Below are 13995 nucleotides of genomic sequence, written 5' to 3'. Positions count from 1 at the left end.
GTCGGTGGGACTAGTGTAGCTGGAACATGTTGTCCGGTGTGGGCAAGTTGGGCCGAAGGGTCTGTTTCTACACTATATCACTCTATGACTCTAAAGGCCCCGACCAAAAATGTCACCTATTCTTATTCTCCAGAGATGCTGCCTGACTCCCTGAGTTACTCCAGCACTTTGTGTCTATCTTGGGTGGCAACATGGTTCTGAGGATGGTGATAAAAGGTACCAGCAGGTTCCGTGAATGGCAGATGGTACATACAGTAGAAACATAGAAGGTCAAATTATTTGGTGGAAAAACTAAAAAGGAAGAATATTTTGTAAGCATTGAGAGATTAATAGGTACAGGTATTCAGAAGCATCTAAGTGTCTTCGTACACAAATCACTGAAAGTTATTAGGTACACAAAAATGCTGGAGAAACTCAGCGGGTGCAGCAGCATCTATGGAGCGAAGGAAATAGGCAACGTTTCGGGCCGAAACCCTTCTTCAGACTGATGGGGGGTGGGGGGGAGAAGGAAGGAAAAAGGGAGGGAGGAGGAGCCCGAGGGCGGGAGGATGGGAGGAGACAGCTCGAGGGTTAAGGAAGGGGAGGAGACAGCAAGGGCTAGCAAAACTGGGAGAATTCAACGTTCATGCCATCCGGACGCAAGCAACCCAGGCGGAATATGAGGTGCTGTTCCTCCAATTTCCGGTGTTGCTCACTCTGGCAATGGAGGAGACCCAGAACAGAGAGGTCGGATTGGGAATGGGAGGGGGAGTTGAAGTGCTGAGCCACCTTAATCCAGAGGCTTGGGTACATGCCTGTGACTACATTCATGGATGATACATTCTACTCATGGTTAGATAAACAAGCTCATGTGCTGGAGCTTCGAAAGTAGATTTAAGTTTTACTTCCTTCATATACTGGTGATAAATTGGATCTCTTGACCAAACTGTTAAACTTTCAGTACATAATTAAATTCTAACAGTCTAGTCAGCCCCAATGTTTATTCAGATTACATGCCTCAATACTAATCTTAGAAAATTCATTGTTGCTGTGATCCCAATGGCCACATTTCTTTGTGTTTTAACACTTTTCACTGTTCAAGGTTTTGGCTAGTTTCTGCTGAATTCAAGTCTCAAGTTTCCAAGAGGTACTCTGTAATAAATCTTTGAAATACATAGTGACTGCATGCTCCTGTGGTTGAAATGTTGGCCTTTCACCTCAAAGATTCATTCAGCCAAACTAATGAGATAAAAGTTTCCGTCATCTTGTAACAAGCCAGTTCCTGAAAGTAGTACATCCACAGCCCAAAACAGCCGCTCATGAAGTTATATTTAAAACAAAATCAGCATTCTAATTCAAAGGAGCCAGAGCATATCTGGTTTTGGAAGCAGGAAATTATTATGTTTACAGAATAGGAGTGAGAAATATTTGGTGAAGTGCAGAACAATACTAAATTTGGTTTAGAAATTGGTAAGACAATACTGTAACTCCAGTCGTTGAAACAAGGAGTGTTTCAACTCCCTGGAGACAAGTCCCTTACCTTGAAGAAAGCCACAGTAATTCAGTAAATGAAATGCATGAGGAACTTTGACCTTTAAATAACTTTTTTAATTTTATATAAAATTATATAAATATAAAGTAAAAAAACAAACTGAACTATGGTTTTAGAACATAAATCTGCCAATCGAATAACACATATTTAGCTTTAGCACAAGAAAAAGAGAGCTTAAATCAAATTATTAGTTTCTAGGTGATGATTTGAAAAGGGTAGAAGTTGTGTTAAACCTGTTTAAAACCATGGTCGTTTGGTCATCTAGCTATACAGCACAGAAACAGGCCCTTCAGCCAACTGGTCCATGCTGACCAAATTAGTCCCATACCTGCATCTGACCCTTATCCCTCCAAACCTTTCCTATCCATGTTCCTGTCCAAGTGTCTTCTAAATGTTGTAATTGTACATCTTTACTATTTCCTCTGACAGCTCGTTCCATGCACACACCACTATCTGTGTGAAAACCTGCCCCTTGGATTCCTTTGAATTTGACCTTAAGCCTTTCCTGTCTAATTTTAGACTTCATTCTCTGGGAAATAGGCTGACTATTCACCTTTCTAATCCCCTCATGGTTTTATATACCTCTATACGGTCACCCCTCAGCCTCCTACGCTTCAGGGAAAAAAGATCTATACTTGACTTCAGTGCCATTGCCTCCACATACAGGCTATCATCGAGTACTCCAAAGGCACCATCTTTTTTTTTTTGATATCCTCTTTCCCTCTATTGAAACTGAAACCCCATTTCCCTCAGTCATCGGTATGGATCTATTGCCTGATCATTTATGGATAAATCATATCTAACAAAGAAAGAGAAAATCCATAGTTGTGTTTGAAGTATTTCAATTGATCCTTCATCCTCTTTCACCTTAAATATATGGATGTAATTATTGATCCAGTGAAGAGTGCAATTGTACACAATAATCGTCTATATCTCAGTAGTCTTCACACTCACCTCCGTGACGGTGAGTCAAACAATATACTGTCAGAATTATTTGCAAATTAACACAATAAATTTAATTATTTCATTTTTTAAATTATTCGCTCAGGGATGTAGCCTACGTGTGCTGAGCCAGCATCTAATTACTCATTCCAAGTTGCCTTTGAGAATTTGGTGAAAGCACAGCAAATGTCCAGGATACATGCATATAATCAGCCAGATGCTATGCTGTGTGCCAGCAAGTGTGGCCAAATCTAGGACAGCTGTTTTTGGAAAAGAGATGACCATATTGCCCATAGGTTAAATTTAATTTAGTTTAGAGATACAGCACAGAAACAGGCCCTTCGGCCCACCGAGCCCACTCCGACCAGCAATCCCCGCACATTAACATTACCCTACACACACTCAGGACAATTTACACTTATACCAAGCCAATTAACCTCCAAATCTGTATGTCTTTGGAGTGTGGGAGGAAACCGAAAATCTCGGAGAAAACTCACACGGTCATGGGGAGAACATTAAAACTCCGTACAGACAGCACCATAGTCAGGATCGAACCCTGGTCTCCAGCGCTGCAAATGCTATAAGGCAGCAACTCTACCCCTGCACCCCCATGCCTCCATAGCAGGGAGAAATGTTGACACCTGCAGGATGATAGCAGTGTCATGTTCCCCCATGTCAATGGGGGGATCAGTGTCATTAGGGTGCTGAGTCGACAACTGTTAGAAGATTATTCATGTGACATAGCCAGGTATGATTCCTTCAAAGACTGCACATTTGCAACTCATTTTCATGGTTATATGTCTAATAATTTGTAATATATAATTTCTGCAATTTGTTAAGTGTTTGGAATGTTGAACTCATTACCAGATGAAGGGATTGGGACAAATGGCTAAGATGCATTCAGAAGGAAACCAAGCACAGGAAAGAATATGGATAAAGAGGCCAAAATAAGCAAATGGAAAAGGAAACAGTGTTTCACTGCAATTCCACTTGTTGGAGCATCTCACAGTTCTAAATTATTTTAGGACAGAAGCTCATTCTTTTGTAAAGCTTTGAAGTTAAAAGTTCAATGAAGGAAAGTTAACTTATGCAGAAGAGTGGACTGTAGTATTGTGGTCTGTGGGGATCTGTTTTAAAGAGTTGAGGCCTTTAAGCCCGTAACGGCTTTATGTTTCTCCTCTTTATTTAAGGAAGCTACACAGGAATTTCATCTACCCTTTCACTAAAATCTCCAATAACAAAATTTGTTTCCTTCATGAATACCTATTAAAAAGTTTTAATTTAACACCTTGCCTGTAACTTCTAGCTCCATGCATAGATTACCCATGTTGTTGTAATGTTTCCCTGGTTATTCTTTGTATAATATATTTATTAGAACTCCTTCAGATTTAGCTTAATACTGTCTGTCAGTGATTTCTCTTGACCTCTCTTTGCGTCCTAATTTTTTTTTAATGCTTGCCTTTACAAACTCTTGACAAACTTCCCCTATCATTACTTCCCTACACCTGTTATGTGCTTCCCATTTCTCTTTAGGCGATCCTCAATAATTCTCAACATCCAGGGTTCTGGACCCTCGATGTTACCTCTAGTTTTTACCCTTCCATGAATATGTTGCCATTGAACTCTTGATATTTTTGTGGATGTTTCTCACTGTGCAGATGTAGATACACGGTGGCGCAGCGGTAGAGTTGCTGTCTTACAGTGAATGCAGTGCCGGAGACCCGGGTTCGATCCCGATTACGGGTGCTGTCTGTATAGAGTTTGTACGTTCTGCCCGTGAACTGCGTGGGTTTTCTCCGAGATCTTCGGTTTCCTCCCACATTCCAAAGACGTACTGGTCTGTAGGTTAATTGGCTTGGTAAATGTAAATAGTGTCCCCAGTGGGTGTAGGATAGTGTTAATGTGTGGGGATCGCTGGTCGGCGCGGATCCGGTGGGCCGAAGGGCCTGTTTCTGTGCTGTATCTCTAAACTAAACTAAACCTGCAAATCGATGCTCCCAATCTACCTTTGCCAGGACCTCCCTTAGGTTAATAAAATTGGCCTAACCCCTATTTAGATTTTAATTACAAGTCCAGCCCTATCCTTTTCCATATCCACTTTAAAATTTATGGATGTGTAGAAATGAACTGCAGATGCTGGTATATACCGAAGATAGACACAAAGTGCTGGAGTAACTCAGCGGGTCAGGCAGCACAAAAAGGATGGGTGACGTTTCAGACCCAAAATGTCGCTAATCCAGCATCTATCTTAAAATATATGGAGTTCTAATTCCCTCACTGACACTCCTTCACTTGGCCTGCTACATTCCCGAAGATAAGATCTAGTAATGCTCCTTCCCTCCTTGCTCCATCTACATACTACATCAGAAATCCCTCCTGGGCACGTCAAAAATTCTGATCTCACTGAGCATTTAGGCTAAGGCACTCCCAACTGATATTTGGAAACTTAAAGGTAGACAAAAATGCTGGAGAAACTCAGCGGGTGAGGCAGCATCTATGGAGCGAAGGAAATAGGCGACGTTTCGGGTCGAGGCCCTTCTTCAGACTGATGTGGGGGTGGGGGGGTGGGGGGGCGGAAAGAAGTTGGAAAATTAAAAATCCCCCTGATACAATACCCTATTTTTATTTAATCTTTGACTCATCAATTTTGATTGTCTTCAAAATAAATTAAATGGCACAACTGACCTTATTAAGGAAACATTGTAAATAAAAACATTTTGCTAACCTGATGTCTAGTGTTTCAAGCTTTGCTTAGATTTTTCAAAGACAAATTCTAGCCTCAATTGACATTGCCTTTAGTTTGTTCTAGTGATGAATTTATTGAAGTTCAGCTGGCCACCAGATGGAGAATCTTACAATCTCTTCTCCCCTGCTACATGTGGCTGTTTGTAATGCTGCATTGATGTGGATTATGATAAAGTGGGAAATCTAGACAATCCAGCATCTAACTACTCTTGTTGTAATAAAGGTTAATAAAACAAAGACATCCATGAAATTGGAATGGACATATCTTAATGTTCAATAAATTCATTTTTAAGAACATTTTGTTAAATTGCAGCAGGACCAATTATTAGGCTATTTATCAAACTGTCTTTCATCAGCTTTTCTGTTTACTGGTAGTTTCCTGAATAACCAGTAAAATAACAAAATTATGTCATCTATCCCAAAACTGCTCATTTAGTTCATTCAAAATTTATTGAAGTCTTATGTGTAATTGCAAAACAGGATATTTTTAAAACTTGAAAGCATTTTTACAAGCAGTTGGCAACAAGCATTTACGTCCCCAGATAACATTTAAATCTTTTTAAATCTGGCTCAGATATCAATGTAACCGTGTTTTCAGAATTAACATCATATTTGCCAACTTTAGAATCCGGTTAGAGAGTAACATAGACTTTTGGAGGCACAGTGGTGCAGCAGTTAGTTCTGCTGCCTCAATATTCCAGGGACCAGGTTCGATCCTGACGCAGGGTAATTTACGTGCAATGTTTGCACATTCTCTTCTTGACGACATCAATTTCCTCTGGAAGTTCTGGTATCCTGAAGATGAACTGGTAGGTTAATAGCAAAAAGAATCAAAGGGAAATTGATAGGTATGTATGTGAGTAAGAATGAGTTGCGGGGAACTAAGAAAGAGGGAGAATGAACAAGTGGATTACTCCCCTGGGAAATAGCATGGCCCTGAAGAACAGAATGGGCTTCTTTGATGTCATTATAAAATATAAGTAGAGATATAGTTATATGATGTCCTTGAATTGGACCTGTTCATGACTAGAATCCATTGACTATTGTGAGACATTTAATTTTGTTACAATTTGAAACAGTGACATTATTGCAGTTGAGCAACTTCTGTTTTCATGGTTTTTTTTCATATTTTGAATCCCATGCAATTCAAAATATTAATTGTACACAAAGGAGATTTGCAATGCAGACCTACATTTTATGTACACTATCCTGGGAATATTCAGACTAGTCAAAGGGTCTGTTTCTGTCCACGATCCCGTGTCTGAAAATTACTCCAACTATTCTGGTTATCAGTCTATGAGTTCATTTATTAACTGCAGGTTATTCCCTTCTCTCTCCCACCCTCATCCCAAATCTTCAAAGAATTTGTGACGTAGGATTGCAATGAACAGTTTCCTGTATTTATCTCATTTACAGAGTGGAATGAATGATGCTACAATTGATGGGTGTTCATTAAAGACGGCTTTAAGACATTGCCTACAGCAGTTAAATAAACTTTGTAAAACCCTTCAGATAATTAGCAAGTAGCTGTTACAACAAGGCTAAAGCTGATATTCCAGGGCTGTCATCACCATTAATCTGGTCACCTCTCCAGGGCAAAAGAAATATACGTATTGCTGAACGTGCTTTATAGAACATTTCCTTCAACTTTTTATTCTTCCAATAACCTAGGAATGATCTTTTGGGAACGAGCAATTACAAAGTATGGAATGGAAAATAACACTTTAAAAAGATCATGCTGAATCATTGCCAGCCCACACTCAAATTTGTCTCAATGGATTCCACATAAAATCTACTCATAATATCAAAATAAATTTGTGAAAAAATGAAAAAATAGATGCAATAGGAAACTTGAATAAACTCGAAGATAAAATCATTCTTTATATTTTTATAAAATCATTATAATTTTCTGTTGATTCCACATTTTTGCTAAAGTTACACACAAGAATAGTTGTTATCTTCCTTGTGACTCCACAGTATATATCAATACAATATCACAGTTTCATCAATTGGGACATGCGAATGGATACAATCTCCTCTACTCCAATAATAACATCTCTATCCACGATTCTGCTACTGTATGCAGATTTGAAACTTTATTTAATTAATTTAAATGTGACTGAAATTAGGTACAAAGATGCCTCCGATTATTTCATTATGCAAGTTTAAAGGTTGCTGTAACATTTCCCTGAAATTAAAAAGTTTAGGCATTATATTTTGATTTCTTCAAACTTAAAGTTGGCCAAAGAATTCTGGAAAATAGAAGTTTTAACCATAAGCATAGCAAAGTCATGTTAATGAGAAAGATTATTTTCTACTTCATTACAAAAGCATTTATTCTTAATCTAAACTATATCCAGAATTTTAGGAAGTATAAGATTTATTCTACTAAAGTTTGGTTGTTGGAGTTCTGCTTTCTGGATACATTTTATCGTTGTGTTCAGCTGAGTTGGTTTTTACTGGTTCTTGCCCTTTGCATTGAATAGAATTTCATACAATGATGAGACATCATTAGTCCAGGGAGTGATGAGTAGGAGAGAGGTGAGGAAAATGGCAGAATTCAGTTCTAACCAGAAGAAGCATCCCTCATATGACATAGTCAGCAAACACAGATCAACGTAACACCAGCCTACTGAAAAGTCATCAATATGGAATGTTAACTTTGTTCTCTCCTTCAAACTGCTGTCTAATATGATCTCTCTGCAGCCCTCTCTGTTTTTGTATCACCGTCTTAGTAAGTGATTTTTCTACAAACTGTGTAAATTGATTTTCATCCATTGATGATTATTTTTATCCAGGGACCTGAAGGAAAGCTGGGAAAACCTGGGATAAGGGGAATACCTGGCAGAAAGGTTTGTTGCACTTATGATTTGTTTTGGAGTAGCAAAAGGAGCACCAGTATTTGCCATTTTTTACATACTGAACCAACACCCTTTGCCTAAGTCATCGGATGTTTTACTCTGCTTGTCAATCATTGTATCCATCTATCTTTCTCTCAATATTTGGCCCATTAATTTATATTTTCCCCTTCCAGATTGTCCCAACATTCAAGAGATAAAATTGATTAAAAAAACAAAAAAAATCCTCGCACTGCTAATAGGCAAAGCAATGCATCTCTGAAGTATCTTTGAAAGGTTCTAAACCTTGCCATATAATATTGGTTGAAGATAACACTTTTATGCTCTTATGGAATTATTGAAACTTACATTAGTACATCATTTCCTCTGTGAACTTGTAAGAGATCCATGAACAAACTGCAAAACTATTCAGCCTGTGGAAATCAACAGCATACTTTATTTGTCCCATTAGTGATACTATGGTGGATAGATTTTTAATGCAAATTTTCTTGCATTCACACATCATTGAAAGATATAGATTGTATTCGCCCTGGCAATTATATTTCTGATCTTGCGTGCAGTGCCAATGGGCAATGGTATCCACCGCTGAAAGAGCATTGTAATCTATCCAACAATTCAAACAACTTAATCAAAATGCCTTTCCAATGCCTCTCTTCATTTTCCATCCTCAGAATTTGCAAATAATAAATACTCAGGTCTGCCTTTTCCTTCTGAAGATATTAGGTAGAATTTTTCTTTTTTAATTTAGAATCTAATTGTTTCTTGCACTATGCCACTATTTCATATTTAGAATTACTTATATAAAATGGTTTGAAATCAGACTTAACTAGCCAGTGCTGATGTACCTGCTAACCCGTTCATGCATCATGTTTCAGGGTAGCAAAGGACACTTGGGATATCTGGGAGAAACTGGACCCCCAGGAGACCAAGGACCTATAGGAACCCAGGGGCCCAAGGGATCTCGAGGAACACGAGGATCTTTGGTATTCAGCTTCATAAATACAGTATCTTTTACTGAATTAAACCATCACCAAAAAGCCTACAAGAATGTAAAGTTAACTATTAATAGTATTGACGGAGGCTGCTCGTTTTCCCACATTAAGTGTTTATATATTGTTTATATATTGTTTAAACATTGATATTGCTTTTAATTGAAGACCTAGTTCAGTTTTGCAGTGTTCGATAAAATACATAGATGTGTAATGTAGTGAGATTTTTTTTCATTCTCAGCCTGATTTTTGTTTACTGAAATTCTATTTTAAGCCTAGACAGTGCTTTATTTGGTGGACAACAGGTGTCAGCACGCACCATCAATAAACATGGCTGGAACACAAAATAATTACATTTAACTTTTCAGAGTTGTACATTATTACGAATTAAAATACTGACTTTAGACATTCTAAAAATTGGGTCCTAATAGGCATTGCGTTAGGGCAAAGTTATATATTTAACTGATTTTCCAATGAATGTATAAATCAAATAATTTGAAATTAACAAACATCACGATAACTTCTTGCTTCCTGATTCAATTTTCAGTCAAGATTTTTTCTTCCCTCTTTGATAGGGTGCTCCTGGTCGAATGGGAGTTCAGGGTGAACCTGGGTTACCAGGCTATGAGGTAAGGACATTTCAATGCACGGACATTAGTAATTTTTACTTCTTTATAATGGATAACTGCACAGGTCCAAATGTGAAATAGAATATTCTTAAACTATTTTAACAGATTTGAATATTTTTTGCAGGAGCATCATATTAAAAAATAAAAACATTTAACGCTGGAAAAACTGAACAAGATGGGCAGCATCTGCAGAGAGAATAAAAACAAACTGCTGGAGAAACTCAGTGGGTCAGGCACCATCTATGGCGGGAGAGGAATTGGTCAAGTCCTGATGCATGGTCTTGACCCTAAACATCAACCATTCCTTTCTCTCCACAGTTGCTACCTGACCTGTTAAGTTCCTCCAACAGTTTGTTTTTTTTGCTCCATATTCCAGCATCTGCAGTCTGTTGTGCCTCTGAGGAATGAAAAGCAGAGCAAATGTTCCTTGTCAAAGACCCTTCATTAAAACACCATGTGCTATTTTTTAATCGTGGAAATCTGTGAATAGCTAGTGTGGCCAATACCAATGCTATCAACTGGATGTTTTGTACATTACATGGTTTGCTGTTCTGCTGTAGACATTGTTAAGAATTAACCATGCCAGACCAAAGAATAGGCCAATTTGGAGGTAACATATCCTTCCCTGAATGGTTAAGAAAGAACCGCAGATGTTGGAAAATTCGAAGGTAGACAAAAATGCGGAAACTCAGCAGGTAAGGCAGCATATATGGAGAGAAGGAATATGCGACGTTTCGGGTCGAGACCCTTCTTCAGACTGATGTCGGGTGGGGGGGGGGTGGCCGTAAAAAGAAAGGAAGAGGCGGAGACAGTAGGCTTGTGGGAGAGCTGGAAAGGTGAGGGGAAGGTGGGAGAAAGCAAGGACTACCTGAAATTGGAGAAGTCAATGTTCATACCGCTGGGGTGTAAACTCTGGCAATGGCGGAGGCCCAGGACAGAAAGGTCGGATTCGGAATGGGAGGGGGAGTTAAAGTGCTGAGCCACCGGGAGATCAGGTTGGTTATTGCCAACTGAGCAGAGGTCTTGGGCGAATCGATCGCCAAGCCTGCACTTGGTCTCACTTCTCTACATCGGCCCAGCGCAAATTGGAGGAACAGCACCTCATATTTCGCTTGGGTAGTTTACACCCCAGCGGTATGAACATTGACTTCTCCAATTTCAGGTAGAAACATAGAAACATAGAAATTAGGTGCAGGAGTAGGCCATTCGGCCCTTCGAGCCTGCACCGCCATTCAATATGATCATGGCTGATCATCCAACTCAGTATCCTGTACTTGCCTTCTCTCCATACCCTCTGATCCCCTTAGCCACAAGGGCCACATCTAACTCCCTCTTAAATATAGCCAATGAACTGGCCTCGACTACCCTCTGTGGCAAGGTAGTCCTTGCTTTCTCCCTCCTTCCCCTCCCCTTCCCAGCTCTCCCACAAGCCTACTGTCTCCGCCTCTTCCTTTCTTCCCACCCCCCACCCCCCACGACATCAGTCTGAAGAAGGGTCTCGTTGCCTATTCCTTCTCTCCATAGAGGCTGCCTCACCCTCTGAGTTTCTCCAGCATTTTTGTCTACCTTTCATGAATGGTAATTATTTTACACATGCTAATCAGAAAGGATCAAATGGAATAAAATGTTGCATATTCCTATTCTCGCATTAGCTCTCTCAATCTCAGAATTAAAAGATTGGGCAAAATTGGATTGACTATTATTCATTTTGCAAATGGTGTGTAAAATCTACTTCCCTGGCGGGATTGGACAGAATTGGACTTCCTTCCCAGGTGAAAATGCATCCACTGTTTTACTGTTGCTAACCTCCTGGGGCTAATTAGTTAGTGTTTTATGTTCTTATTTTTCATTTTCCAGCATCAATAGGCACTTTGTTTTTGTGTTATAGTCACCACACTTCTGTGCCCAGAAACAATCTTTTATCCTCACTATGCTAGAAATGTTATTAAATCTACGTGCAATATAAAATAATTACATATTTCATGTCACTAAGTAACTGGACAAAATAAACTGCTTATATTGCAAGGTATAGGAGTTGTTAATTTTTTTTGTAGTTAAGATATGCATATGGCCTATTGTTCCTACATCAATTATTCACTGAAGCAATCCAGGACTAATTCCACAGCTTTAAATATTTAACTACCCTTGCTTTTAAAAAGTAACAATCTATGTGTCAATTATTCTTGATTCCAAAGTATTCTATGCTATAATATGCTTCTTGCAAGCAGGTCTTGGGCAGCTTACAACCCAGCAGTACGGATATTGATTTCTCTAACTTCAAGTAACCCTTGCTTTCCCTCTCTCTCCGTCCCTCCCCCACCCCAGTTCTCCGACTAGTTTCACTGTCCTTCTGATTAATTTTACTGATTGTATGCCTCCGTGTCACCTCTCCTCAGCTAACAATGAACCATTCTACATTTCCTTAGCATCGTCTGCTTTGATATGTTGTTTTCACACCTTACCCCTCCATATGTCTAGATTCCCTCTCCCCTGACTCTCAGTCTGAAGAAGGGTCTCGACCCGAAAGGTCGCTCCAGAGATGCTGCCTGTTTCGCTGAGTTACTGAAACACTTTTGTCTATAGTTAGAAACAAGATCCCATCATAATTCTAGATCTTTACATATGGGGTGGATAAGCATTGGCAAAGAAATGTATTGAAATGGCAGGCATGTAACCTTTGTATTTCAACAGATGCTCCCTTCCATTTGGCATTGTGTTCATATATTATTTTTACTGTGCTAGATATGAATGTTATACATAGTCTAAGGAATAATATCAGCGTATTACTACATTCACTGTTAAGTAGCAGGAATACATTTACTGACAGCCAAACATAGGAAGATGAGCTTTTTTAAGGTTAAGCCATAAAGTAGTCATGATCAAAAAAGTCTCAAGAAGAGTTCTGACCCGAAACGTCATCTATCCATGTTCTCCAGAGATGCTGTCTGACCCACTGAGTTACTCCAGCACTTTGTGTCTTTTTTATGATCAAAATACAAAGTTTTAGAAATGTTGGAAATAAAAACAGAAACTGCTCAAACTTTCAGCACACCAGGCAGTGTGTAGAAAAAGGAGTATACCATGCCAAAGACAAACTGATGCAAATAAGCTAAGAAAGAAAATACAGTGAAATAAATTCATGGTCCAAAAGCAAAACACAAAGTGGTGGAGGAATGCAGCGGATCATGGCTACATAGACAATAGGTACAGGAGTAGGTCATTCGGCCCTGGAAGCCAACACCGCCATTCAATGTGATCATGGCTCATCATCCACAATCAGTATCCAGTTTTCTTGATTTCTCCCCATATCTCTCGATTCCTTTAGCCCTAAGAGCTGTATCTAACTCTCTCTTGAAAACATCCAATGAATTGGCCTCCACTGCCTTCTGAGGCAGAGAATTCCACAAGTTCACAACTCACTGTGTGAAAAGGTTTATTCTCATCTCAGTTCTAAATGGCCTATCCCTTATTCTTAAACTGTGGCCCCTGTTTCTGGACTCCCCCAACATCGGGAACATGTTTCCTGCATCTAGCATGTCCAATCCCTTAATAATGTTATATGTTTCGATAAGATCACCTTTCATCCTTCTAAATTCCAGTTAATACAAGCCCAATCGTTCCATTCTTTCATCATATGATGGTTCCGCCATCCCGGGAATTAACGTCATGAACCTACGCTGCACTCCATCAATAGCAAGAATATCCTTCCTCAAATTAGGAGACCAAAACTGCACACAATACTCCAGGTGTGGTCTCACCAGAGCCCTGTACAACTGCAGAAGGACCTCTTTACTCCTATACTCTCATTATGAAGGCCAACATGCCATTAGCTTTCTTCACTGCCTGTTGCACCTGCATGCTTATTTTCAGTGACTGACGTACAAGGACATCAGGCAGCATCTGTGAAGGGAAATGGACAGGCAACATTTTGGTTCTGGACTCTTCAGAGTCCTTCAGCACTTGGTTTTGCGCTCAAAATTCCTGCATCTGCAGTCTGTTTGGTTTAAATTCAAGGTTTAGTTTAAATCTTCAAATAATCTAAGTGATCCTAAAGGGCCTGTCCCAATGGGCGACCTAATCCGAGAATTCTGGCGAATTTGCCCTCGACTCATACTCGCAGCATGGTCGACACGAGGTCGTAGGAGGTCTTTGTAACTCTCCTCATGTTCAAGAGTAGTCCCCGTGTACTCGAGGCCTCAGCTAGGTCGCGGCGTATTTTTCAACATGTTGAAAAATGCCCGCGAATAAAAAAATGCCGCCATGGAAAAAAGTGATGCTTTTTTACTCGTAGGTTTACTCGT

At 39.5% G+C, this 13995-nt stretch overlaps 1 protein-coding gene across 2 annotated transcripts in view; it reads left to right on the top strand.

Annotated features, from left to right (window-relative positions):
* Positions 1 to 13995, top strand: part of col27a1 (collagen type XXVII alpha 1 chain) — a 323681-nt gene that overhangs the window by 264651 nt on the left and 45035 nt on the right. For both annotated transcript variants that reach the window (XM_033048904.1, XM_033048906.1), the window contains exons 38-40: positions 8017 to 8070; positions 8952 to 9059; positions 9641 to 9694. In XM_033048904.1, coding sequence (XP_032904795.1) covers positions 8017 to 8070; positions 8952 to 9059; positions 9641 to 9694 — 216 coding nt within the window. The remainder of the gene's footprint in view (positions 1 to 8016; positions 8071 to 8951; positions 9060 to 9640; positions 9695 to 13995) is intronic.

This window comes from Amblyraja radiata, chromosome 32 (genome assembly GCF_010909765.2).
Source record: "Amblyraja radiata isolate CabotCenter1 chromosome 32, sAmbRad1.1.pri, whole genome shotgun sequence".
NCBI classification, from domain to species: Eukaryota; Metazoa; Chordata; class Chondrichthyes; order Rajiformes; family Rajidae; genus Amblyraja; species Amblyraja radiata.
This window is presented reverse-complemented; position numbering and strand designations above follow the sequence as displayed.